The sequence below is a fragment of the Pezoporus occidentalis genome, unplaced genomic scaffold, assembly GCF_034315485.1.
Source record: "Pezoporus occidentalis ecotype Australia unplaced genomic scaffold, CSIRO_AGI_Poc_V1 ctg235, whole genome shotgun sequence".
NCBI classification, from domain to species: domain Eukaryota; kingdom Metazoa; phylum Chordata; class Aves; order Psittaciformes; family Psittacidae; genus Pezoporus; species Pezoporus occidentalis.
In genome coordinates this window covers 667,879-694,715 of record NW_026914233.1, presented here as the reverse complement: position 1 = coordinate 694,715, position 26,837 = coordinate 667,879, and the positions used below count along the sequence as shown (strand labels likewise).

At 42.7% G+C, this 26,837-nt stretch overlaps 1 protein-coding gene across 1 annotated transcript in view; it reads right to left on the bottom strand.

Annotated features, from left to right (window-relative positions):
• CPNE4 (copine 4) overlaps positions 1-26,837 on the bottom strand; it is a 186,632-nt gene that overhangs the window by 48,518 nt on the left and 111,277 nt on the right. Inside the window, exon 8 of the mRNA XM_062621863.1 lies at positions 2,844-2,942. Within this exon, the coding sequence (XP_062477847.1) occupies positions 2,844-2,942 (99 nt within the window). The remainder of the gene's footprint in view (positions 1-2,843; positions 2,943-26,837) is intronic.

The window sequence follows — 26,837 nt, the reverse complement described above, 5'->3', positions numbered from 1 at the left end:
TATCATTTGACAGAACTACAGCAATGTCCTGCAGCTGGCCATAAAGTCTGCTGCATTCAATCAAATCTAATCAGAATGAAAAGTTTCACTACCTGTCTTTAGCAACTCAAACAGGGATGTCAGATCTGAGTCCTGCTCTTTGCACTGGCTTCCACAGCATCTGCGATGAAATTCCAGGTTTTGGTCCTCATTTTCATCACTCCCTGTTGTGATGCTATGTGAAAGAATGCTTAACACCATGGGCTGAAAAACGTAGCTGTCAGTTTTATTTCTCTGACTGGGAAAGAGCACTACATGGAAAACAGAACATTTTCCAGTCTGAGGCTATGAAATAATCTCTTCTAGGAAGACAGGACTATGTCTGATCTACTCATCTCCTCACCCATATTATGATTCTCTGATGTGGTCTTCCTTATTAGAAATACCTAGCAACACATCCACTTGAAGGCAAAACACCTTCCTCCTCCGTCCTCTGCCATTCCCTCAAGGTTTACTGAACCCCCCTCTATTCAAACACTCAATTTCACATGCTTTTCCCTTGGGAAGAATAAAATTGAGGAAAAAACTGACAAATGCTAATCACATTACTTAATGTTGCACAAAGGATGTTGAGATAAACCATGCACTAAGATGTACTTATGGGGTCCACAGCTAATGGAATGTAGTGCCTTTAGCAGCAATAGTTGCTGCTGGAGAATAGAGAAGAAGGGGAAAGGACAAGGGAGGGAGGGACTGGGGGAAAGAGAAAGAGAGCAAGGGAAAGGGAAATTGCTTTCTGGCTTCAGCCAATTGACAAGTGACACAGCCTCCCACACAAGTGACCTCTCCTCTGTGTGGATCACAATACTTTTCCCATAATAAATATATATATCAATATATATATACATTTATTATGGGAAAATATATATATAAAAAAATACATAATTTTCACCAGGATTTGCTCAAACTCCCTACTGCTTTTTCTTGCCTATTAGTGCTTGCTAAATCCTGCTTTCATGAGGTGCAAGAGCCACCTAGCATGTATATATATTTTTGGGGCAATATTTATTTGCTACTTAAATGACTATTTCTATGTTATCCACTAAATCTTGTTTTCCTCTAGATGAGACAACAAAACAAGGATTAGAAAAGAGGAGGGGGGGAGAAGGACTGATTCTCACATTGGCAGCAATTGCTTCCTGTGAGAACTGGCTATAACAGCAGCATCGGGTTTTGCAGGTGCAAGCCCACAGAGTAACTGCGCAGTAACAACAGAATGAGAACATAAAGGAAGAAATAATGTCCCAGCACCTTAGGCATGTAGAGAAAAGCAGATTGCAGTGTTACAGGTGAAAGGCAGCCTGCCCAATGGCATAAGGCAGACCCTTATCAAGACAAAGGTTCGGGCACTTAACGCACTGTGCAACACTAAAACATTCCTGGGTGGCACTCTGATATTACACTGTCAACCTAAAACAGGAATTGACAAATGGCTTTACTAACTCCTTATGCCTATGAAAGTATCCATCCCTTTCACTAGCTGAGGATGAAAAGAGCACACGGTTTCTCCATCATGATAAAGAATATGCAGTTTATCCTTCACAGCCATTCCTGGCACTCTGGACCACAAGTATTCTGTCTTGGCCAACAAGCTGCCTGTTTGGGAAGGACTGTGATGCTCCCGTGAAGACATTTACATTGGAAATACACACCCTTTACCACTCTCACATGATCCCTGTCCCAGCCACAGGTATTTGCATACCAAACTGGAGTGTTGTCACATCACTGGCCTTGCTCCGGAATCTGTTTACCTCTTTAGGTAGGTTTTATTTCCACTCAAATTCAGTTCGTTTTAGGTTTTGATCCTCTGACTTAATTCGAAGGAACAAAACAAGGTTTCACTTACACTCAGGTTCTGCTCAGAAGTTATTTCGAGGGGGTTAATATATGACTGATATGTACCAACAGTATTTTAAACACATGAGCGATGTCTGTTAAGCTCCAAGTTGTTCTAAGAACATCAACAGAAAATATCTGGAAGAATCAAAAAACTTCCTGACCTCTGGAATAGCCTGACTGTTTACCATTTATTAAACACCCGCTGACTCTTTGTTAGCTTTCTATTAACACATCAGGAACACAACTTTAATATAAAGCCCAGATAAAGTTTATTAGGCATTTGGGTTTTGAGAACACCATGAAGCAGTGAATGCAAATCAGCAGCAGATTAGAAAGTCAACATTTTTAACTCCCCCTCAGAGAATTTACCCAAGCTAACCCCTTCAGGAGTAAGTACTAATAGGAAATGACAATTTCTGCAATTAGATATGCCAAATCGTTTATCCTATTCAATAATTACCGTCAACTTCAATTTGAAAAGATCAGGCTGACACAAGAAAGTGAAACTATTAACAAGCTAACAGTTTCATCTCCCCTTAGGACTGTAATTCATGAAATATTTAGGAAACAGCTAAGCTTCATTGTGATGTGTTCAAATTAGATCTGGCAGCGATAATATGAGAAGTGGAGAAAGGTGGAAAATGACCCTCACCCAATCAAGGCCTTAGGTCGGTAGGGAAACACTCTGAGCACCAAGGCTGTGCATCTGCTTTGCCATAACAGCACAGCACCTCACAGAAACCAGGTGCTTGTGCTCAGAGGAAATAAATCATATTAAAGAAATGCCTGTAGAATGTGAACTAAAAAAAGGCATGGAAGTACAGGAAAGGCTCTTTTTTGTGTCTAGGAAACAGTAAAACCTATGGGAGAGATGATGAGGTAATTCACTTGCTTTATTACAGGATAGTCTGAGAAACACTACTCCACAAAGCTTCCATGTTGAGATTGCTTGGGTTTCCACTTACCTGTCTTCCTTCCATAGCTCCTCTCATTTCCTTGAAAGTTGAGCTAAATTCTCCAATGAAGTCATGCTTTCCATTGGAATCCCAGTCCCAAACTATGCACTGGGGAGGTAAAGGGAAAAAGAACAAAGAGCACATTTGTCTTCAGTCAGAAAAGAGGTTTTGTTGAAAGACACTACAGCTGAAACTATGCTATGCATTGGGTGCAGTGTTTTACCTAGAAGGAAATCACAAGAGATACTAAAAACATATCCTTGTCCAGATCAAAATGAAATGACAAGTGTAATTTCAACACAGCTTGCTCCTGACAGTTCTGTGTTATGAGCTGGCTGATGAAAGCATGGTCACGTACTTTGGGAAGAAAGGATTCCTTGACTCCATCTATTTTGCTAGGTGTAAAAATACAGGATTATGTGTACTTGCACGGTTACGGTCAAATGGTGTCCTGCATTAAGAGTAACTTACCTCACTGAAGAGCTTTACAAATACAAATCTATATTCAAAACACTAACTGCTGTGGTCAAACATTACCATTCTCATTTTTACAGTCAGAGAAGGTGAGACAACACTTACAGAGCTCATTTTCTGAAATGGCTTTGAATTCATACCCGTCAGTGTCTGCTGCTCCTATCTTGGCTGTTTTCCAGTGTTGCTCAACAGTGTCTATTCAAACCAAACCTTGCTGATAGTCATTCCTAAATTCATGCCTGCAGGAATACCTCAGTGCCTTCGAGCTGTGAGAGTTTCAGTTTACAGACACAGCTGAACAGAATTCAGCTAGCCAAGACTGAAGCACACAGCAATAAGGACACGCTTTGTTAAATAGTAATTTTAAATCTGGCCCAAAGACAACAAAGGGGCTCACAACTTTAAAGAGCAAAATCCCAAATTCAGTCTCATGGTCTCCCTAGATAAAGCTTGCATACGCTGACAGAATCAGGAAGCTCTTACTGTCACATGAGGAGTGAACTGACATCTGGCTATCAGATGGCTTTGAGGATAACTTTGATTCCCTCGCTGTGGTCCTGAGTCTTTTAGGTCTGTGCATAGGTGAAGACTGCTCTGGTGGGAGTAGTAGAGTTGCTCCTGCTGAGAAAGGCAGGAATGAAACATAACTGGGGGTGGTGGGGCATCAACAGTGGGCTACTGAGGTTGACAACAGTGTGTTTTATCAGGCTACTTTGTCTCAACGAGGCTCAGTGCTTTTAACCCAGCACTGGTGGTCAGACAACGTAAGAGGAAAAGTGATGCCTGCTCCTCAGAGAGTCCTCAAACCATCTGAATTCTGCCTGGTCCAAAGGGGTGCTTTTGAGTTCACCCAGAAGGGAACTGAAATCACTGGATCTCGACTGGCTCTTCAGTATTAAACATTTACAGAAAAGCATGTTTTTGAAACAGACTTCCAGGTCCACCAGCTATGCTTTCTAACTGGCCTGAATAAGCACGCAAGGCTGTGTGTGAGCACTGTGGCCAATCTCTTTTCCATGGACCACCAAACCAGTGGTCTGTAAATTCCCTATGAGAGAAGGGAGGAAGACCAGAGTCCTTCTCTAAGGAAAGCTTAAGATGTGGGCAAAATGACTGAATTCTTTGAGTGAGAGAAGACAAAAGAGTTTCAGGAGAAAGACTATCTAACCCAACTTAAATCACTACAAGTGTCAGGCTGACTCAGCCTTAATGGGTGTTTATCCCCTAACATCCTCCCACCAGGACCACCACTGATAAGTAGCCCCTTTCACACAAATGTTTGTCCATGTGAAGTCCATTGATCTGAAGTGTAGTTAAGAAGATATTTGATCTCTACATGCAGTATCTGAAGGAGGCTACAAGGATGGCAGAGAGGAACTCTTCATCAGGGACTATAGTGATAGGACAAGGGGTGATGGGTTCAAATTGAAACAGGGGAAGTTCAGGTTAGATCTAAGGCAGAAGTTCTTCCCTGTGAGGGTGCTGAGGTGCTGGCACAGGGTGTCCAAATAAGCGGTGACTGCCCCATCCCTGGCAGTGTTGAAGGTCAGGTTGGACAGAGCCTTGATCTAGTGTGAGGTGTCCCTGCCCAAGGCAGGGGTTTGGAACTGGATGATCTTAAGGTCGTTTCTAACCCAAACCATTCTGTGATTCTACGATTCTATGATTTTGTCTAAGGCAGTTACCTGAATTTATTATGCTGTTAAATGCCCTGGCACTTGATTTGCCTTTGCAGAAGCGACTCAGGGGGTGATTTCCCTAAATTCATACCCAGGACTTCCCCAGGCAGCAAATTACCACCATGTTATCATTTAGGTACCTTTTACTTTTGAACTTTCAACACTGTTCCACTTAGCCCCAGGAAGAGATTTGGTTTGATGCAAGGGGAATTTCTCTGATCCATACAGAAGATGTGCAATAGAAGTACAAAGGACTGCCCACAGGGGAGAAGTGCAAGCGTATCTTACTGCTACAGATGCTAATCAGTTGAAACGGTTCACTGGTCAGGCAAAGACCTGGTTCTTGAACCCTCTATTGCTTTTCCATCCTACCACCTGCAGTTTTCTTACTTTATTTTTAATGCAGCAATTCCAGGCGAAACAAAGATCTCCAGATCAAAACATGAAAGTATTTTGCTCTTACACTTGGAGATCCTTTATAGCACTTTTAACTCTCAGGGGCTGGGTGAAGGGTAGAGAGAAGGGGAGGTTCCTCTGTGTGTGTGTTTGTTTTACAACAGTAATCAAATGAGAGGGGGTTTCTGGCTCTGACAGTGGTAATGTTGCGTGGAACAAAACCAGACACAGTATTTTTATCACTAACAGCCCTGGAAAAATCTTTATGATGGACTCTCTATGCTCATGGGGAACTAGCATCACTAAGGGAAAAGATTCGTAAAAACATCATAGCAAGATTGACAGAGATGTACAACAAGGTTAGTTTGAAAACTTCTCCAAAAATGCCCCAAAGGTTAGTTTTTAAAAGACTGGCAGCGAGTGCCATGACTAAATCCCATCTGGAGGCAGCCAGCCCATGGAAATGTACTTGTTGTAAAGAATCCATTTCAGTTTTGCTCAGCTGGCCAGCCACTGCAGTTATAGCATGCACAAAGCCAGCAAAGACTAGAAGAGTCCTAGTCTTGCCAGTCTGTGTTTCTCCATCTCTGCCTACGCTCAAAGTCCAGTTATGAAATGTTAGTATGGCTTGTGCTGGTACTACCTTGCCACCTAGTTGGAGAGGTACAGTGCTGGACAACATAAGAGCTTACTTAACATAGAACACTTCACAAACTTGTTAGCAGAAGACACTGGCTTGGGTGGGAGAGATCAGGCGCTTGTTCCACTGTCCAGCTGCTCTATGCTAGCACAAAAGGAAAACAGCAGCCTCAAGCAGCCAGAGTCAACCCGTGAGCAGGAGGCTCCCCACTCTGATCTGGCTCTGATGCAGGTGAGGTCTTAGTTCATAGATTGCATTAAAAAGGAGATCTCTCTAGGTGGTTTTACTGCAGTATCTATCCCCTGACATTTAATAAGGAGTAGGAGGGGTACCTTTGAAAGAGAAATTGTCCATTAATTGCCTGTAGTCCCTAGCTAGGCATTAGGGGAACAGTACTGAACACAAGTGTGTCTTGAATAGCTTTCCCTTCAATTTCTGTGAAAAAAGATATCTTGTGGCTAGGCAAGAAGAACGCTCATTTTTGGACTTGAATATAATAACTTACAGCCCAGTCAGTAATGAGGTTCTTACCATTCAGCTCTGAACTAACAGCACCATTTTTAGGTAGAGTTTATAGGATGCTCTCTCTCAGAGAAACAAAGTCTTCAGGCAAATGTCAGGGACCTGTTCAACTTCCAGAAGCACTCTGGGCTGCAGGTGGTATGAGGTGGCAAAAGGCTACAAACAGAAACTCTTCTTTAGTTCACTCTCTAGGGACAGTGACAACATTAAAAAAAAAGTAATAATAAAAACCAAAGACTCAGAAAAGCCAAACAGAGAAGGTGGGGGGAAAGAAAAAGAAGGAAATAATAATTTCCTTGATCATCAAAGTGATTTTTCTGGAGCAGTCTGTCTCCTGTCAAGGTTATTATTCCATGATAATGAAGTAAAGCTGCAACTGTACCTCCCTGAAGTATATATATACCACTTGGAATACTTCAAAGGTCTTTTTATAAGAAGGCCTTCACCCACTACCTAACCATTCCCCCCGCCTGGGGATGAGAAAAGCTATGCAAACCCTTCGGTACAAAAGCTAAACCACTCCAAGTTATCCTGCTTCTACAGTCAGGATGTTCCAAGGCCAAATTCTACACTATACATATCGCATGGGTTACACGCTAGAGAACAGAGGATGGAAATCTGGTCTTTCCTGCTGTATACTTCACTCTGGTCTGGGTTTTTTTCCTCCTCTTTGCACTAGCTGCACTTTTCCAAAAGGTTAAAATTAACTTTGTCTGGCTCATTTCAGATTTCCTCTGAAGCCCAGCTCCAGTGAGAACAGAGTGAACTAGCTGCAATGAAGCACAGTTTCTTGCAAGACTCATGAGTCCCCCAGCACAGCTGTTTGCTTCATCAGCATTCGGGGAATCTCCACTGCAGGCAATGAGACTTCAACAAGTGCCAGGATTTCATCAATAACTTTGTGCCTCCTGCACAGAGATGGTGGTAATCGATAGGTTTAAAGCTGATGGGGTTATATTGGATGCAGATCCTTTGCCTATTGAAGGAGCCTTGAAACCGACACGCATCGATAGCTTCTTCTTGGTTAATGGGAAGTGAGTCAGCATTCCCATGGTCACGCTGCTGTAAGCATAGCACTCAAGACAGTCAAAACACAAATAAAAGTGATCTTCCTGTGGATCTAAACCTATGGGAAGTTTGGATTTAAAATTACCTGCTTGGGAAAGAAGAGTGAAGGGAAGGAGAATTCGTATGGTCCTACACGAAGCCTTCTGATTCAAGATCAGAGTGGATCCTGTTCTATTGACAGCTGTGATATGACCCCAGCCTGAGCCTATCTTGCTCCTTGCCAAACAAAAACAGGGCCTGTTTACAGACCAGCCATCACCAAGTCAGTCTCTCCACACCACTACTGAAAATTTGAGCCATCGGCAGTGCCTCAGACAAGATGGGAATCCCCCCAGTTGGATGCTGCCTCTTCTTGACAGCTCACAGCACGCAAGAACCATCAGGGTCACTTCAAAATCAATTACTTAAACCCATAGCTTGTTGATTACCCTTATTTGTATTACAAGGGTGCCTAGGAGCTTCACACACAGATCCTTCACCCTGTTCAGTGTTGACAAATGAGCCCCAGAGATATTCCTCTGAAACAGAGAAATGTGCTATGAGTTACATGAGTTGAGGGACGCTTTTAACTGGATTTTCAGTGACTCTGCAGTCACTGATGGTAACAACATAAATAAGCTTCTACTCTGCAGTCACAGGTAGGTTTATGCAACAAAATCCTCAGTGTAGATACAAGAAACTGCAGTTAACATTCACTTTCCTTTGTGCACTGGTCTAAAATGGAGGTCTGTAGTTGTAATGCATGCCTATAAATAGGTAACAAACTACACTTCCTTTATGTTAAGGGCAAAGAACTCCATGTTAATTACAAATATTTTTTCCTAATTACTTCATCTGAAAGACCCCTTCAGCAATTTAATATGGAACACAGAAACAGAACAATTTTTCAGCATCCTGGTTGTGCTCATGAAGACTTAGCTGAGCAACAAATGAAAAATTAGGCTGGTGCATTCTTAACCCAAACAGAAAGTGATGACTTTCTAACCCAATCAGTGAGATTCCAGTTTTTGAGCCTATGTCTTTGGCCTAATAGTCCATAACGTAACATGCAACTTTTTTCACATAAGATACAATATGCACAAAACCAATAATAAAACATAACAACAGCAAAAACTTCTCCAAACACCACCCTAAGGCTGCTACTGTGAGGTTACCAATACATCTCAGGCAGTTTTCTCCAGGAGTATCCCTCCTTTTAGTTCTGTCGCTGCGCAAAAGAACCCATCTTCCAAAACTTCTGTCGGTGATAAACCAGCGTACGGACCTTGCAGTACCTTCCCTTCTTACGTGTATCATAGAATCACAGAATGGTTTGGCTTGGAAAGGACCTTGAGACCACCCAGTTCGAAACACCTGCCATGGACAGGGACACCTCGTATTAGACCAACCTGGCCTTGAACACTGCCAGGGATGGGGCAGCCACAGCTTCTCTGGGCACCCTGTGCCAGTGCCTCAGCACCCTCACAGGGAAGAACTTCTGCCTTAGATCTAACCTGAACTTCCCCTGTTTCATTTTGAACCCATCACCCCTTGTCCTGTCACTACAGTCCCTGATGAAGAGTCCCTCTCCAGCATCCTTGTAGCCCTCTTCAGACACTGGAAGCTGCTCTGAGGTCTCCACGCAGCTTCTCTTCTCCAGGCTGAACAGCCCCAATGTTCTCAGCCTGTCTCCATACAGGAGGTGCTCCAGCCCTGAGCATCTTCGTGGCCTCCTCTGGACTTGCTCCAACAGCTCCATGTCCTTCTGATGCTGAGGACACCAGAGCTGCACACAGTGCTGCAAGTGGGGCCTCACAAGAGCAGAGCAGAGGGGCAGGATCACCTCCCTCAACCTGCTGCTCTCCCTGCTTTTGATGCAGCCCAGCACACAGGGGGTTTCTGGGCTCAAGCGCACACTGAAGCTGCTCATGTTCAGTTTCTCACCGACCAACATCGCCAAGTCCTTCTCCTCAGGCTGCTCTGAATCTCTTCTCTGCCCAACCTGTAGCTGTGCCTGGGACTGCCTGACCCAAGTGTAGGACCTTGCACTTGGCTTGGTTGAACTCCATGAGGTTGGCACTGGCCATCTCAAGCGTGTCAAGGTCCCTTTGGATCCCATCCCTTCCCTCCAGCATATCAACTGAACCACACAGCCTGGTGTCATCACAGACTTGCTGAGGGCACATCAATCCCACTGAGACTTTTGCTCGTTTAACTAACAATTCCCTGCATAGCAAAAAAAGGCACTGCTGAGGGGCAGGCCCCTATGTGCCCACTGGAGAAGCTGCAGACATAGCAGTGAAATTCATCATGATCCCCACTGTCTATTCTCCCTATTAGCCTATTAGCTTTATCGTGTGGATAAAAATCAACCATTGCCTTATATCTCAAGCAGGAAAGGATGATACTTGGCAGAAAGAATACAAAATGCTCTTTCCCACCAAGCAGCATTCCTGTGTCCCCAGACACCACCTGTAATAATGATGAGTGTTTATACAAAGTGACCAATTACACTGTTCTTTTTGTTGTCAATCCGTGGGTGAGTCAATTACATGTCTCTTGGACATCATTCCAAAAGAATGACCTGGCAAACAGCATTGGGTTTAATGGCCCTGAACTGGTGGCTCTGTGCAGTGGATGATACCACAGCATAAACATCAGTGGAGGTGGATCTTCCCAATTCTGGGTAACTTAGGAAACTAAGACCAACAGAGGTTTAAAACATGGAGTTTAGTAGAAAGTGGACAAGAAATCAATTGGGAAATGTGAAGCAATTCTAAATGTTTATTAAAGCAATCCTCCACACCGTATTTCCTAAGGAAAATGAAGAGATGAGATTTCTAAATGAAGTAGAGACACAGCCCCTAAGACACTAGAACTGAAATGGCTAAAGTAACCCAAGGGTCGAGGTTAAATGTTAAACCTGAGCTTCATTTAAAGGTAAAGGTCTCCGAATAAAGGTCACAGTTCCTTACCTCATAATCACATGTTGAGCTTTTTAAGTCCACCTTCTACTGACTAATTCGCACTTGCTGTAACAGTCATCAGTAGGTGCAAATGGTCTCACTTCTTTGTTGTTCTGAGCTTCAGTTAGTGCCTCCACACAGACACACGGTTGCTTCAAGGTGAATCCTCCCTACATCTCCTCTTCTTTAGCTCATAGGTTAAGGACTTAAAACCAAAACCTGCAGCCTTTTTTAGCACTGCTTTTAAGTTCTTTTTCTGGTTACAGTCGTACTATATCTCCTATGTTGTAGCCAGTGTTGAATTAGTCTCCTGTATGGATGCTGAAAGCATCTCCATGAAGAATCTAAACCCCTGCACTGCCACAAGCTCCTGAAGCAATCAAAGATTTCCAGTAAGAGTTAAATTAACACCATGACATGGTGTCTGGATCTTTCAAAAGAGGTTTTGTATCAGCTAAATAGTAGGTATTTTCCTGTTTCTTGGAAGCTTGTGAACAAGCAAAAACTGTGAAACAGTAATACTGTTGACAAATACAATGGTTTCTATGTAATTGCTCAGATTTTGTTTTATAGGGTTGCAAGTTTTTTTACAGTAACCTAGTTTTTGGGGTTTGCTCTTGTACTGGGTAGAAAATAGGACTTTAACAGATTCTATTAACTGCCTGTTTTTATCTACGCAAACTTCCTTTTCTATTTGTATTCCCCTTGGATCCATTCGAGTGTTTAATAAATGTTCTCCTAATTATGAGTTCTCAGTAACTTCCATATTTTCCAGACGTATCTCCTTCTGTAACCAAGGATGTGACACCTTGTATAAGCAAACACGCTTTATGCAGGGGTGGAAACTGGAGGGCGAGCTCGCTAGGAAAACTGGCACAAGAACAGGGAGCTCTTGCATTTGCCAATCAGGCTCATTTCCAACATCTCGGAAGGAACAGGCTGGAAACCCAAGGTGCCAGCACCACAGTTACCCTCAGTGACTGGCAAACCTGAAGGCATGGGCATATATGGATGGGTTGAACAAAGCAGTCTCCTCTGAAAGTACATTTTGTAGAGACAGGGCCATGAAAGGAAGGGAAAAAACCTGTGCAGAAAATCTGCTGCAGGAAATAGAACCACTGAGGTTTGCACATGGGTCAAATGATCTCGAAACCACATGAAAGCCTAATGAGGTAACTGAATGCTTTGCTGTAGCACCCAGTGAGGCCAGATTCTACCCTATGGAGAAGATGAGATGCTGTGGAATATGCATGGAAATTATCATGTAGCATATTTTAATTCTGTATTAATGTAAAGAATATAGAATACACTTCTAAAATACACTATCTACAGTATCATGCATAGTACCACATGTATTACGTATCTCAGTCCAAACCAACACCTAAAAATCTTAACCTTGCTCGAAACCAATCCTTCCCTGCTTTTTGAGCACAGAAATAGGATGTGTAAATACTGACACTTCGCTACATAAACTGGAACTAAAAGAAGGAATCTGACACCTTTCTGTCAGTGTACGAATATCGCTAAGAGACAAATACTCTACTGCACACAGAACGCTCTAGAAAGCAGCTGCCCTAAATCGCTGCTGTGACATCTCTTTGACCAATACGCAATGTAAAGCTCATGCAACCAGTAATTCATTTCATTCATTTTGTCTCCCTTCCTCTTCTGAACCATCTGCAAACTGAGGATGATTTTTGTGAAATGAGAGATTTAGTTTGAAGAGTTTTTGTGCTTTCACCCTGTTTCTCACTTGTGAGCAATTGCTTGTGACTAAGCGAAGGTTTGAAGTTTGGTACTAAACAGCCTCAACAAAGTTCTGATGTATTCACATCACAGCAAAATTAAGAGCTCAAAGTGCCCAGAAGAGAAGCTCAACGTTATCAGGAAGGAAATATCCATTCAAATTCTGTTTCTTTGCGTGGTCTCCAGTGATAACATACAATAACGTTGTTTAGGATCAAGTTTATCTTTAGTATTTCTCTATTTCCATTAAACTATCACATTTCTAACAGATACTTGGTAGTTTTGGAAACAGTCCCATATATCCAACCACTTCTCCTCCTTCAAAACCATCAAATAAAGATTAAAACCAAAGAAACCGACACATGGCTATCATCGGTGGCATATGAATGAGGCAGCAGAGATGCACGTTCACCAGACCCCAAAGATCTTGGCAAAAGATACTGGTGAAGACAGACACCCTGTGGCTGGCACTGATGCTACGTGACTGAACCCTTAGGTAACAGGGTTACAGCGTGGGGTTTCAGCACAGCGACAACGCTCCACATTCAGAACGGGATCGAAGCTTGCTGCAAAATATTTCTGCTTCAACTCCAAGCGCTGCTGCTTCATCTAAGATGTGCCAGAACACTTCTTCAGAGGACGAGAGAGCTGACCCTGTTTACTGGCCTGATTCCAGCACAAGCAATTACATTTCTACCATCTCACCAACCCCTGCGGTTCTGGCTGGAACACTGTTATTTGCTGCTTCCTGCCCTGAGCTGTCACGGAGCGTTCCTGCGAGCTCTTGAAGAGGTGCCACAGTTCACCCCCAGAGACGGCTGCCTAACAGCAGCGGACGGAGGCTCGCTCACATGGGAGACTTCAGTTCCTGCGTTAAAAGCGACTGAGAGCTCAGACCTTCATTGCTTATTGTTCCACCAACATCACTCATCAGCTGAAGAAAATCAAGGTCTAGCCCCTTTTCGTTACTGAAGATGACCAAGTTGTGATGAACAACTTTAAATCTTTCCACTTCCATGGCAGAAGAATAAAATGAAAACATCTATACATATCTGTGAATTTTCTGTTTCCTTCAAATCATTTCCCTGAGTGTACAGAAGCAAAGAAATTAAATGAAAGAAAATGGCTGATTGCCTGTGATTCATACATGATTCATGTATACCTCAAATCCTGTGTTCAGCTCTGGGCCCCTCACTACAAGAGAGACATTGAGGTGCTGGAGCAGGGCCAGAGAAGGGCAATGGAGCTGGTGCAGGGCCTGGAGCACAAGTGTGATGGGGAAGGGCTGAGGGACCTGGGGGGTTCAGTGTGGAGAAGAGAAGGCTCAGGGGGGACCTGATCGCTGCCTACAACTGCCTGACAGGAGGTTGTAGTGAGGTGGGGTCGGTCTCTGCTCCCAAGGAACAAGGGACAGGACAAGAGGAAACGGCCTCAAGCTGCACCAGGGCAGGTTTAGATGGAGCTGAGGAACAATTCCTTCCCCAGAGGGTGCTCAGGCATTGGAACAGGCTGCCCAGGGCAGTGGTGGAGTCACCATCCCTGCAAGTGTTCACACAGCGTGGAGACGAGGCCTCAGTGCCATGGGGCAGTGGTGGCCTTGGCAGTGCTGGGAACGGTTGGACTGGGTGAGCTTAAAGGTGCTTCCCAACCCAGTTGATTCTGTGATTCAGTATGCCTGCTCTGAAGCTAAAACTACCCACAACTACCCACTAACACACCCGGTCTGAAGAATTCTTTGAAGTAGAATGGGACAAAAAGACTATGATTATCAGTGATGCTGGAGTACTTTATAACATATAAACCTATCAGTGTTTTGACAAGCAGCAGCAATGCCTGTTACCACTGGGGTCAGCAGGCAGCTCAGGTGTTCTGAGAATGCAAACGAATGTAGTGTTTTGAAAACGTGAGAACTTCAGTAAAGCTAGCACCCTAAACCCAGATTTTGGAAGGCTGAGCTCTGTATTTGTGCTCCAAACAAAGGGCAGGATGTGACAGTGCTCAGAAAGCTAAATATCTTCTCTGAATGTACGACCAGGTTGCATAAATGACCAAAATTCTGCCACAAATAACTGGAGGTGACTAAAAAGAAGCCCAGTTACAACTGGGCTGATAATTCGTTTCCTAACTGTTACCACTGTGCCAGATTAATGGGCAATTTCCTTTATATTCAAGAAAATGATGTAGGTGTGGATATTCTTTCAGCACTCTGCTAGGTGAATTAGGAAGCTACAATTAAAATAATTACCAATGGAAGAAGAAGGAGACTCAATCATTTCATTCAATGTAATTATAACCCCTATATCCTCCTAATGTGGGTGATTTATCTCACTATGGTTAAAGAAGTAAGGACACTGAAGTAAAACATATGCAAGTATCAATAGGCTAGCTATTAAACCATGATTAGTATAAGTAAAAAAGAGACACAACCCACGGAAGAATACTCAGGCAAAGCAAAGTGGTTGTTCTAAGTGATCAGCTATTGTGATCAGATATGGTCTCAAAACTACCCACAGAGAAAAGAAATTGGACATCTAAATGACAAATACCAAGTTCATCCTATTGAACAACTGCGACTGGAACTGAGAGGATTTTGGAACAGCTTCTCTGTTTCATCACGTTCCTTCTCCCAGTCTCCCAAAACACGTGGTATGTTTGCACACTGGGTCTGTGCAGGTTGCCACTTTTCATACATTTATGCAAAGCATAAATGAACTCTATCAGCCGTGAAAAGGAGAAGGAAGAAGAAGCACTGGAAACCATGTCAAACCCCACAGATTAAAAGTAATGAAGAATTCATAGAAGAATATTCAGTAGTTGGGAATCCTTTGGCACTAGGAGACAGGTTTCCTTGACCAGCCCCTATACGGGCAGATGAGAAAGACACCAAAGAGCAACATTAATCACTTATTCTGATTTTACCCTGCTAATAAAGAGATTTCCAGATTTCTGATGCGTGCACAGGGACACATTTACACTGAAGTGTTTTAGCAGGTTCCTGCACACTTGGTATCATAAAGAGCTATAAAGAATACTTCGAGCTTACCTGCCCCTGCCAAATCACCCGTGCAAAGATTTTTTGGTCTCATTTTCAAGGAAAATAGCAAGAAATTCAAGCTTTTATTATGGGAACAGAAAGAAAGCAGGTCTTGAAATGCAGTGACTTCTACAAATGACTGATTATTGTTATCCTTCCCATTACTGTGTTCAATGCTTTTATTACTGTGAACCACATCATCTGAAGCCACTTGTATAAGGCTTTGGACTGCAGGTGGCACCATTATGTCATTATGAAATGAAACAACATTATTCCTGAGACAAAGTAGGCAGAACAGAGGAGTTTAACCTACTTAGTGAAATACTCTGTGAATATAAAGAATACAATCTAATAGTGGTCATATGCAGGAAAAGAAATTCTCTCTGAGGCAAAGATTAGGAGGTATCATGGGATGCAAACCATCAACATTAGTGGAAGTAAATGGAGCTGCATCATTTACACCAACTGAGAAAGTCCCACTGACCTTCAATGGGGCCCTCACAAGAAGAGCAGATATAAGATGAAAAAATCATGCCATGACATTTTTGGGAACGTTACTAAAGGGATAATATTGCTAACAAAGTACTGATGGAATTGTAGAAATAGTATAGTCATGTTTTACAAAAGGAGCAAGCAGTGTACCAGGAACCCACCTTATATACAACTACCATCCTCCCAAAAGCTGACCTCGTCCTGTGTATAGAAAACAAGAAGTTTGGGGTGGAGCTGGCAGGTACATGACACTGGCTTTGCAAAGCTGCTTGGAAAAAAGAGGAACCTCTAACATCACTTCTTTTGTGCTATGATGTATGTGAAAAGCACATTAGGTTCATGTCTTAAATCTAAATCACCCAACGCCACACGCTAACCACAGCAGCTCTGCTGGCAGCACAGACTTCACCTTTCATGTGCATACACATGAATTTGTGCTGAATTTGCTTCTGTACACAGCAGAAGCACTGATGTGTACAGAAGCACTGATGCACCTAGGAGACTTCTGAGGAGCACTCAAAACAGGTACCTCTTGCTGGCAAGGAGACCAGCATGCAAAGGTGTACAGCACACAAAAGCACTCACTTCCACTAGGTGTGCACCAGCATGTCAGCCACCAGCTTCAATGTCTTTCAGGTTTCTGCAGCATCACTGGGAGGAGTTTCCTAAGTCAGGAATAGCTGTTGATCTCCATGTAAGCTAGCCCACACCTACCACTTTGATCAATTATTCCAGAGCTACATAAACTGTCCCAAGGAGACCTCCTTTGGATGTAGGAAAACTATTGTTACTTAGCACTCAGGCAGTTAACAGCAAAGATATTAAGGTGAGGCTGAGTAGTCAGTGGGGACTCACAAGTGAAAAGATGAAATCCAGGATAGAATCTCTCAGGAAATATAAAAAGAAATAGGTAAATAAGCTTTTATATGAATGGGACTGAGAGTACTCGATGCTCACAGAAATATGCATTCCAGACAAGCTATCATCATATAGGATAGAAAGATCTTTAGTATTTGTCATACACTTTGCTTTCTGACTGCCCACAGAGCAGCGTTCCGCTTAATTCCAGCAGTATATAAAGAGCTGGCATGGTTCTTACTGGAGATTCAAATCACTGAAACTAGATCTCACACTGGAAGTGGATTGCTCATTTTGAAGTCATAATTTCATTTCAGGATTGCACTATGCAAGAATGAGCTGAAATAAACTGAAATTCACAGAAAGATGTCAACTTGTTACCCGGAATTAAATTCTCACCATCCTACTGATGCACTCAGTCAGAGAATGTACATACAGAATGCTCCCTATTCTGAAATGACCTGTAGGTACCTAAGCACAAGAGGCAGCGCCTGGAACCCCTAGAATAATCTGGGGCCTGGAGTTAACTTCTGTGCATTTTGCTTTACTCATTTATTAAAAGGAAGGAGGCTACAAGGATGCTGGAGAGGGACTCTTCATCAGGGACTGTAGAGACAGGACAAGGGGAGATGGGTTCAAAGTGAAACAGGGCAAGTTCAGGTTAGACATAAGGCAAAAATTCTTTACTGTGAGGGTGCTGAGGCGCTGGCACAGGGTGCCCAGGTAAGTTGTGAATGCTCCATCCCTGACAGTGCTCAAGGCCAGATTGAACAGAGCCTTGGGTGACATGGTCTGGGGTGAGGTGTCCCTGCCCATGCAGGGCAGGGGGCTTGAACTGGATGATCTTGAGGTCCTTTCCAACCCAAATCATACTATGACAATCAAGCTGGCTAAGCAGTTTTTTGCTGATATGCTAATGAGGGGTCTCCAAGAAGGAGTTGTTGCTCCTTTTAAAGGGAATCTTTCTATTAAGCATTGCTTGTTCCCCATGTTATATCCTCATTCTTGTCTTTAGTCAACAGCCTGGCTATACTGCACATCAGAAAGATCCTACCTGATGCAATTGTCCTAAACAGCATTCGTCAGTAAGAAATCTTTTCCTCATGAGAGCATGGGGAAAACTGTTTTCCTCTCTCTGGAGGACTCTGAAGATTTCAGAAGCTTCCCTCCTTCTGTATCAGAACAAACCCAAGACTCTTCACATTTTCCTTAGGGACTGAGTGAGGGAACAGAAAACAGTGTTTCTGACCTGTGCGTAGGGCACCTTCTGCTTGGGCTACCGCTCCATCATTTTTCCTGCTTTTCAGTGCCAGGCTTTATCCACCGAGACAGAAGCCATTCTGTGCTTCTGCTCAGTGCCTCTTTCATTCTTCTCTGTTGGAGCTGCTTCACTTTGCATAGATGTTTAAATATTTATTAAGGCAAGGTTTTGAACCTGAGTTTCCCGCATCAAAAGAGAGCATTTAAATATCGCATCAGCCTTTCTCTTGTTCATTCCTCCCAGTTCAATTATACAATGTGGATCTTCAATAGAAAAGACTGGTAAAATCAGCTTGCAATTAGCCAATGTATGAATGACTTGTATTCAAATGGCTTTTCCCATCTCTGCCAGCTGTTCTGCAGCTCTTGGAGTGCTAATCTCTCTTTCTCCCTGTCACTGTAACCAGAATTTTCCATCCTTGCTTAAAATATTTCTCAGGGCCAATTTTTGTCAACATAGGTGCATTTACATGAATTTTCAGATGCAGCTGAATCAACCTCTTCTAGTGAACAGTCATCTATGGAAAACCTCTATTGATGCTTAGCAGCCAACTTACAACCCTGCCGAGTTTCAAGAACAAGTGGCAGTGTGCTCTGGTTCTAACACTGATGTGATCTCCATCACATTATTTAAGTACACATTATCATGCTTCCCAGCCACTGGCACTAGGGAAAAAACGGCCTTAAGGGGCAGAAATTCTTGGCTATGCTGCCTCTGTGATGATGCCCCTGCATTAAACCAGGAATGTGTTTGAGACTTGGTGCAGGTATCTACCTTGACATCCGGAAGTCCCAACTCACATGAAAAAAGTGAGTCTCTGTACATACCAAAAAGTGGGAAAACCTGAACAGAAGGTAAGCAATAGTATTTAAAAATGTCATGCTTCTGTTTCAGTTGCGTAACTCATTGAGATCTGATTCACTCTGTTGAACAATGGTGCTCCTTTCAGTGGTTTTAATTGTAATCTTTCATTCACTTACATAAACCCAGCTATTTGTTACCACAGCATACTAGCTGAAGACACAAAATCACACGCAGTTAGCAGAAGTGTCTTTTAGTGATGTGCTGTCACTGTGTTAGAAGATCCTGTCTTTCAGAAGTACTGAAAAATACCGTAGGAATTCATCAAACTCAACTGATCAGCCTTTACCAGGAAGAAGGATCCCTGCCCCAAGTCAGTTGATATAACAGACACTTTGGTACAGAGGGGCCCTAGATAGATATATCTAGAGAAAATAATAAAGACAAATACAGAGATAACTTTACAAACCAAATTTTTTCATATCTGAAGGGGGCTACAAGGATGCTGGAGAGGGACTCTTCATCAGGAGCTGTAGTGATAGGACAAGGGGTGACGGGTTCAAATTGAAACAGGGGAAGTTCAGGTTAGATCTAAGGCAGAAGTTCTTCCCTGTGAGGGTGCTAAGGCGCTGGCACAGGGTGCCCAGAGAAGCTGTGGCTGCCCCATCCCTGGCAGTGTTCAAGGCCAGGTTGAACAGAGCCTTGGGTGACATGGTCTAGTGTGAGGTGTCCCTGCCCATGGCAGGGGGATGGAACTGGATGACATTAAGGTCCTTTCCAACCCAAACCAGTCTGGGACTCTGTAATTTTGATTCCTCCGACTGAAGACCCCTCAAGAGATTTTTCAGGAAGTGCAGAGAACGTACCCCTTGGAAAAGTCCAGTCTTCCCAGGCCGCCTCAGGTCAGGTGAGCAACAATCCTTCTTTCAAAACCTAGCCAAGAATCTCCAGCATATTCCAGTTACAAGCACTTGAATCATACGTAGATCACACAGTTTCAGTTTACTTCCAGTTTAGGGACAGGGATTGGATATCAAAATGTCTTTTGTATTTATTCTCTAGTTCTACATATTCATACTGTTAATGAGGTCACTGGAATTCAAAATGTTAAGGTCCCTTCCAGGCTAAATTATTCTATAACTTGTAATCATCTGGGGGTAACTAGATCTAAAGCATCAGCAGAATGCCATGTAATTACTCTAATCTTTTCCAGGGGATGGCTCCTGCAATTTAGGGAGGTTTATTATCCAATACAGACCGAGGCCTGAAGAACATCTGAAGTCTCATCCCACCTCAGAAAGCCTTTCTACAGTTTCAGTCGCTCCCGGATAAGCTTTATTTAAGCTATTAATCTACTAGATATAATAAAATATCTAACGACTTCAGAGGTGGCTTTGGGATTAAATGTAACACTAATAAAATCTGTAGGAAAAAAATAAGCTTCAGAAGTGCTGATATTACGTTGGCTAACCATGATGTCAGCACTGAAACAGAAATGGCTATAAAAGCGTTTTACCATTCCTGAACATTCCAAGGTATTATCCTTTTTGGATATGGGACTGCCTTCGGGTATCAGAAAAAAACCAACCAAAACCCACAACAAAAGTGAGGCTTGAACCTGTGTTTGTACAAAATTTGAGTCATGTAGGAACAAGGTCAGGTATAAATATTAAAATCAAGTACCTCTCAACAGATTGGGATCCACCATTGATCTGTAATGGCCACTTCCAACATTGAGAAATGGATGAAACAAGTAAGCCCCTTTTTGGAAATCACAAAGAAGCAATGGAGACTCCAACTGAAATGGAAATTCACATCCCCTCTTAACAAAAACCCTCAGAATACAGGGGCTCACTGTTATGTCTCTGATAGATAAGACATGAGTCAGGATAGCAGAGGAGAAGCTGGGCTAAAAAAAGCACTGGAAAGCCAAAAACAAAGCAGGGAAATAAGTTTGGCTCGTCAGAAAAGAACTTGAAAGTATGAGCAAAGAAGCTGCCTGCTGCTTGACTACCGTGTTCAGAGGAACAAGACCTTGCACATTCTCTGTTAAAAAAGGCCCAACAAACCAAGACTTAATCAGAAATACTCCTCAGTTCTGAAACAAATGCCCCTCTCTAAAATGCTTAAGTACAGCCTGGGCCAACAAGAACAGCTTTTCATTAACTGTAAAACAGAAAGTAGGAAAAAAGCCAGTAACAATTTCATTTCAGATCAATTGGAGCTTTATTCAGTTGGGAAGAGAGGAAGGAGAGAAAATAAACTGATGGGCTTTTTTTTCTCCCAGCTACAACTACCTCCTTTTTATAGGTAAAATCACTGAGGTCTGGAACAGGAAAAGGCACTAAGGCATTATTACTAGCATGGCAGTGCCACATGGAAAATTGATTCTCAAGGCAGAGAAGCTTTAGGCAGCTTGTTCAGCCTTTAAGAAATCAAAGTGGAACAGAAAAACAGCCAGGTGTGAAGCTGTTTTATAAATCCCAAGCACAATTAATTGCAAAATAACAATCTGTTGACATTCATTGAATAAAAGTATCCATGCTCAAATGCAGTTAATGTTTCTCTGTTGAAAGAAATGACAGTAAATGGAACATGCAGTTGCTCCTTGCAGTGCTGCAACGTGCGTTTTACTAACATTGTCTCCTGTAGGTGAAACCAGTGCTTTATCACAAAGCCAGTGGTAGTGGAATTTCTTGAGTACCATTCCAGACTTAAAAGGTAATTTAAGATTCCCAGGATAATCTCAAGATACTTAATGTACAAAACATACGAGGTAGAACATTAAAATGACTGCTTCGTGGTCCCTTTTCATACCTGACAGCAGAGAAGCGCAGACCTTGCCTATATGAACTGTATTCCTCTGGAACACACTCCTCTACAAACCATGAGGGGCTTGAATCAAGCACCTGAACAGAAAGATGTTGACAGTGCACTACCCTTCCCTCGGGAACGTCACCCTGAGCTCACCGCTATCCAGTCCTCTTGCACAGGAACAGCACTACGTGAGGTGCTATCTTTATTGGAGGCTGCAAAACAGAATCCCAGACTGGTTAGGGTTGGAAAGGACCTTAAGATCATCCAGTTCCAAACCCGTGCCATGGGCAGGGACACCTCACACTAGACCATGTCACCCAAAACTCCGTCCAACCTGGCCTTGAACGTGTTACACAGACTTTCCCCGTTTGATCCAAAGCAATTCAAAAACCAAACCAAAGCCCAAAAGAAACCAGAAAAAGCCATGGGCTTTCCGTTCCCAGTTTTAAACTGTTAAGCAAGAGAAGAAAATGTGTCTATGGAATGCTGTTTTGACTAACAAAAGAGAAACACATCTGGGGCTGGGGGGACTTCTTTTGATGAACAGCCTGTCAAAATCGTCACAGATTCAAGCTGTTTCAGCTGAACCAAGCAGCAGGTTTTGGTGAAAAAGGTTGGGATGAAAATCCTGACAAACTTTGGTTTTCCCTTTGTATTTATGCTGGTTTTAGGAGACATATGCTAGGCATAAAGAGATGGGTGAAAAGGGGAGAGAACACACCGCTGTCCCAAGGCTTTCCTTCACCACAGCATTGTGTTAGCATAAATAGGCTATTACACTAAGTGCTCTGGCAGGACTGCCACTGTAGGACTGTACTGCAGACTTGCACAGGTATTTCTCTTCAGAACATCACGTGGAAGCACACGTCTAAAAGGATCAGGGTATCGCTGCATTTTGTGCAAACTTGTAGCAATGGATACCCTGTGAGCAGCATAAATTGATGGACAGAAACAATACGGAAGGTGAAGGAAGGAGATCCTTCTTGGCAGCTATTAACAGAACAGTGCTTACAGAATGTGCATCTTTCCATATCCCTCAGTCCTGGCAAACAAATAAGGGAAGCTTTCAGTACTACGTTTGGCAGAATTCACTGGAATCTGTAGTGTTTTGGGGTGCGAAGGATCAGTGCAGCTGCAACTGGGGGACACGTATCCCACATCCGAAATAACACAGGTAGAAGGGATTCCAGTGCCCGCCTCTGTTAATGCTGCACTCCTTGAAACACTAATATATAACAACAAAACCCCAGCAAACCACAGGCAAAGCTCTGCATGCCTTTGAAGACAGAAGAGTGCTTCAAGTAATATCCTGTAGAGAAAACACTTGGCTTTCCCTCAGCTATTTGCCTATAGAGGAATGCTCGCCTATACAAGACTAACAAAGGAGTTATCTTTTCTTTGGCTTATTTGTCTTCCCCAAACTTCACCTCTACTTCCTATGATCCTCTGAATATCTATCCTGTAACGGATCTTGATCTTAAGCTTGGTGGCAAGTCTGCCCCTGTGCATGCAGCAATGACAGCTACACAGCGGTGATCGGAATGACGTGTTGCTTTCTCTAGGAAGGCAGGAAATTAACAGCCAAAGAAATGAGCACAAGAAGCTGTATATAAGACAGAGCAGGCCCTTATTTCTGTATCATTAAAGATCGAAGGAAAGAACCCAAATGTCAACAGCTTTACAAGTACATGCTTAATGCTCCCAACAGCCAGGAAAATGGGAGCAAGTCAGTCTAGGAAAGGATTCAATGAACGTTACATTACCAGGATGTTGTGTTTTACTTTTGCAGGTCACCTTAAAGCTATGTAGCGTTGACAATTTAAAGCTCTTAAGGAGATTAGGGGTTCAAGTGCTGTGAAAAAACACATTCAGGCTACTAAAATCACAATTCTCAATTTCAAAATGTGCACAAGATGATTATGAGTTAGTGATTTTTAATTATTTTCTGCAAGTTTTACATATTCATAAGGCTGCTTGGAGTAGCACACACTGCGTTCTGATGAGGAATTCCATTATCTCGCACTCTTAACACAGCTTCAGTGCAGCACAAGACAAGGTTTCAGGGCCAGGATGTAAACCAATATTGCAGCAGGCTCAAGTTTCAAATGGCCGTAAGCATCACTGGGGGCTGATTCTATCACAGCCTCTATTCTAACCACACATGGGACCTTCTGCCCCTGCTTCACCTCTGCCCTCCCCAGAGCTGGTTGGCTTTAATCAGCATGAATTCTTCATACCCAGACTGGCATGGGAATGGCTAAAGCCAAGCCATTCTGCTTATAGAATCCCAGACTGGTTTGGGTTGGAAAGGACCTTAAGATCATCCAGTTCCAACCCCCTGCCATGGGCAGGGACACCTCACACTAACATATACATTAAACACGCTTAATTTAGATTTGGTAAGGCAGATAAAACATTTTCATTATGAAACACTCCATTCACCATATAAGGTGCATTATACCCACGTGTGTACACGTGACAAAACGTGTAGAGCATGTCATCTAGCTGGGAGGAAACGTATTTTTGGCAAAGAGAAAACACAGATGTAAACTGTTTTAACAGAATGTGTAGCACAGGGGACCACTGTGTATGGAAGGGATAAACAAAGATTGCCAGAGGGAGAGACCACTGTGTATGGAAGGGATAAATACAGATTGCCAGAGGGAGAGACCACTGTGTATGGAAGGGATAAATACAGATTGCCATAGGGAGAGACCACTGTGTATGGAAGGGATAAATACAGATTGCCAGAGGGAGAGACCACTGTGTATGGAAGGGATAAATACAGATTGCCAGAGGGAGAGAAAGTCCACACTTTTCAAGTGACTCCTATGAACCCAGACATCTTCTAAATTATTAAAGTTTAGACACACTTAACAGCTATTTCTGCCCTAATGCTGCATTAATTTATAATTTATAATTAATTATAATTTATAATGAGGGCCCTGAAGATACTTACTGTAATTTTTTGGAACAAATACATTATTTTGCCTTGCATTTGACTCTGCTCCGTTCCCTGAGAATGCTCCCTTTTAAAAGACACAGATTGTATTATCTGCTCTGCTCAACTATTTTTGTGTGGCACTATGTCTGCACATAAACTGTCAAGATAAGATTTACGAGTAGAATCTTGAGGTAAGCTTTGCATTTAAGTAGAGAAAATATACTGCTCGTAGGAAAGAATACATGTATTACAAGATTTAACAAGAGAATTTCTGAGTGTGTAATTTTCAATTTACACAGTAGAAAAAACAAATCTGAAAAGAAATGAAGGGTCCTTAGCAGTTGGTTATATGGTGATATGGTTATATGTCAGCCAGTGTGAGGCTTTGCTACTTTATGAGTGTCTCAAATGAGATTGTTGGGAAATTGCCTTCACTATTCTTTCCGGTCTCAAAGCAAAGAAATGAAAAAGGCATAGGAGAAACTGGATACACTTTCATTTTCTCTCATTTTTAATATAATGAGACACTGTAAAGCCACGCAGCAAAATGTCCTGAAGACACAAAGGTTATGAGACCGATGGATTTCCTTTAAGATATGCAACACTTTAAAATTCACCCACTATAGGATTCAGCTGCTTTACATGGTTACATCTAAGCCTTAATCCTGATCTATTTAAGTGAAAGCAGAGCTCTGCTTTATTCTTTTAATGCAAAATGAAAGCACCGGTTTCTAAACTGCTGCAGTAAGCAGCTCTGCAGCTAATACTGGGGTCTGTGGGGTGTTGAGGGCATTAGCAACACAGTGATCTGAGGTGATTTAATTCATCAGCATACCCTATGCCCAGTGTGGAACTGATCCTCATTACCAGGGTTTTGGTTTGTCTCATTTTAAGTGGCCCCAGGGATAGGATTTAGCACTTTATCAGCTATTGCCCTGCGAAGGAACCAGACACCTCTGATTTGGATTATAGTCAGCAACACTTCTGGGTGCCTCTGTTTCACTTCAGTGAATTAAAACTCACTTTCAAAGCCAGCTCAAGAGGCGAGAGAGCATTCTTCAACCATTCCTCATCCTGATGACTCGCATAGGAAAGCTGTGAAGGGCCGTATTTGTTTTAGGATGGAACCATGGAGGAAGTGAGCAAGCTCACAATAAATGCAATGTACAGATTATTTGGAGGCAGTCCTCTCACTTTGCAAAAGAGACACAGAACTGATAAGGAACTGGAAATAAGAATCTCCTTTTACAAGGCAAACAACTGCATTTGGTAAGAGTCACCCAATGGATGGGGGAAGATGCCCATCCCTACCTATCCAACCCATTTTATCCTGTGTACCAGCTTTTGAGCCTTCTACCACCGTCCTTACCAGCAGCCCAATCCCTTGGGTATGATAGCTCTTTTAACCATTTATCAGACCATCTCTCCCTTGTGCAATCCACTTGCACCCCTAATTGTTGTGACAATGCTTGTCATTTGACAGCTCTTTCATCTTCAAAACACTTCACAAACATCAATTAACTCAAATCTAGATTAATTAATCTGACAGTTAATTTGCTCTAGATCCAGCAGTTACAATAAGGGAGAACAAAAGTGCCTATTAAAGTCATCAGAATGAGTTCCCTTGACTCTAACAAAACTGGGATGGAGCTCATTTATTGAGCCTATTTCTCTCTCCTAAATCTCCACTGCAATCTGGTATTTTCCTTCCCAGCATCTTCAACTGCTTTACCAAGAACAGAGTCAAGGAAAGAGGAGAGGAAAAAAGGAATCTGTGAGCTGCGATCACACACACCAGGAGTTAATCAGTTTTAAGGGTGATCTTAAATCTTGCACCCCACCTGTACAGCATCTAGGAAGATTGATTGGATCAGTCCCTGACCTGCTCAGATAAATCAGGGTTGCAAACAAACTGCTGCGATTAATCAATTCAGGAGGCACTATAAACCAATTGCTAAATTATGGATTAACCCAAACTAGCAAAACAGGGCAAGCAGTCGCAGCAAATTCCCCACAGTCACAGCAGACCTTGTGAAGTAGGCCACTTGAGTTTTTAATGATCCCTGTAGTGCCTGCAACCACAGGCACAGAGAGAACAAGGGAAATATGAAGGGAAAAAGAAGGGAAACGTTTAACCATCGTAGTATTCTAATTGAAAATTGTAGCAGTCTGATTAACCATTTACTGGAAAAGTAGGTCCAATGGCATTTGTGCAAGGAGGACTGTCGTTGTTTAACCCCAGCCAGCAGCTAAGTACCATGCAGCTGCTTATTCACTGCCCCAGTAGTATGGGAAGAGAACAGGAAAAGGATCAAACCCACAGGTT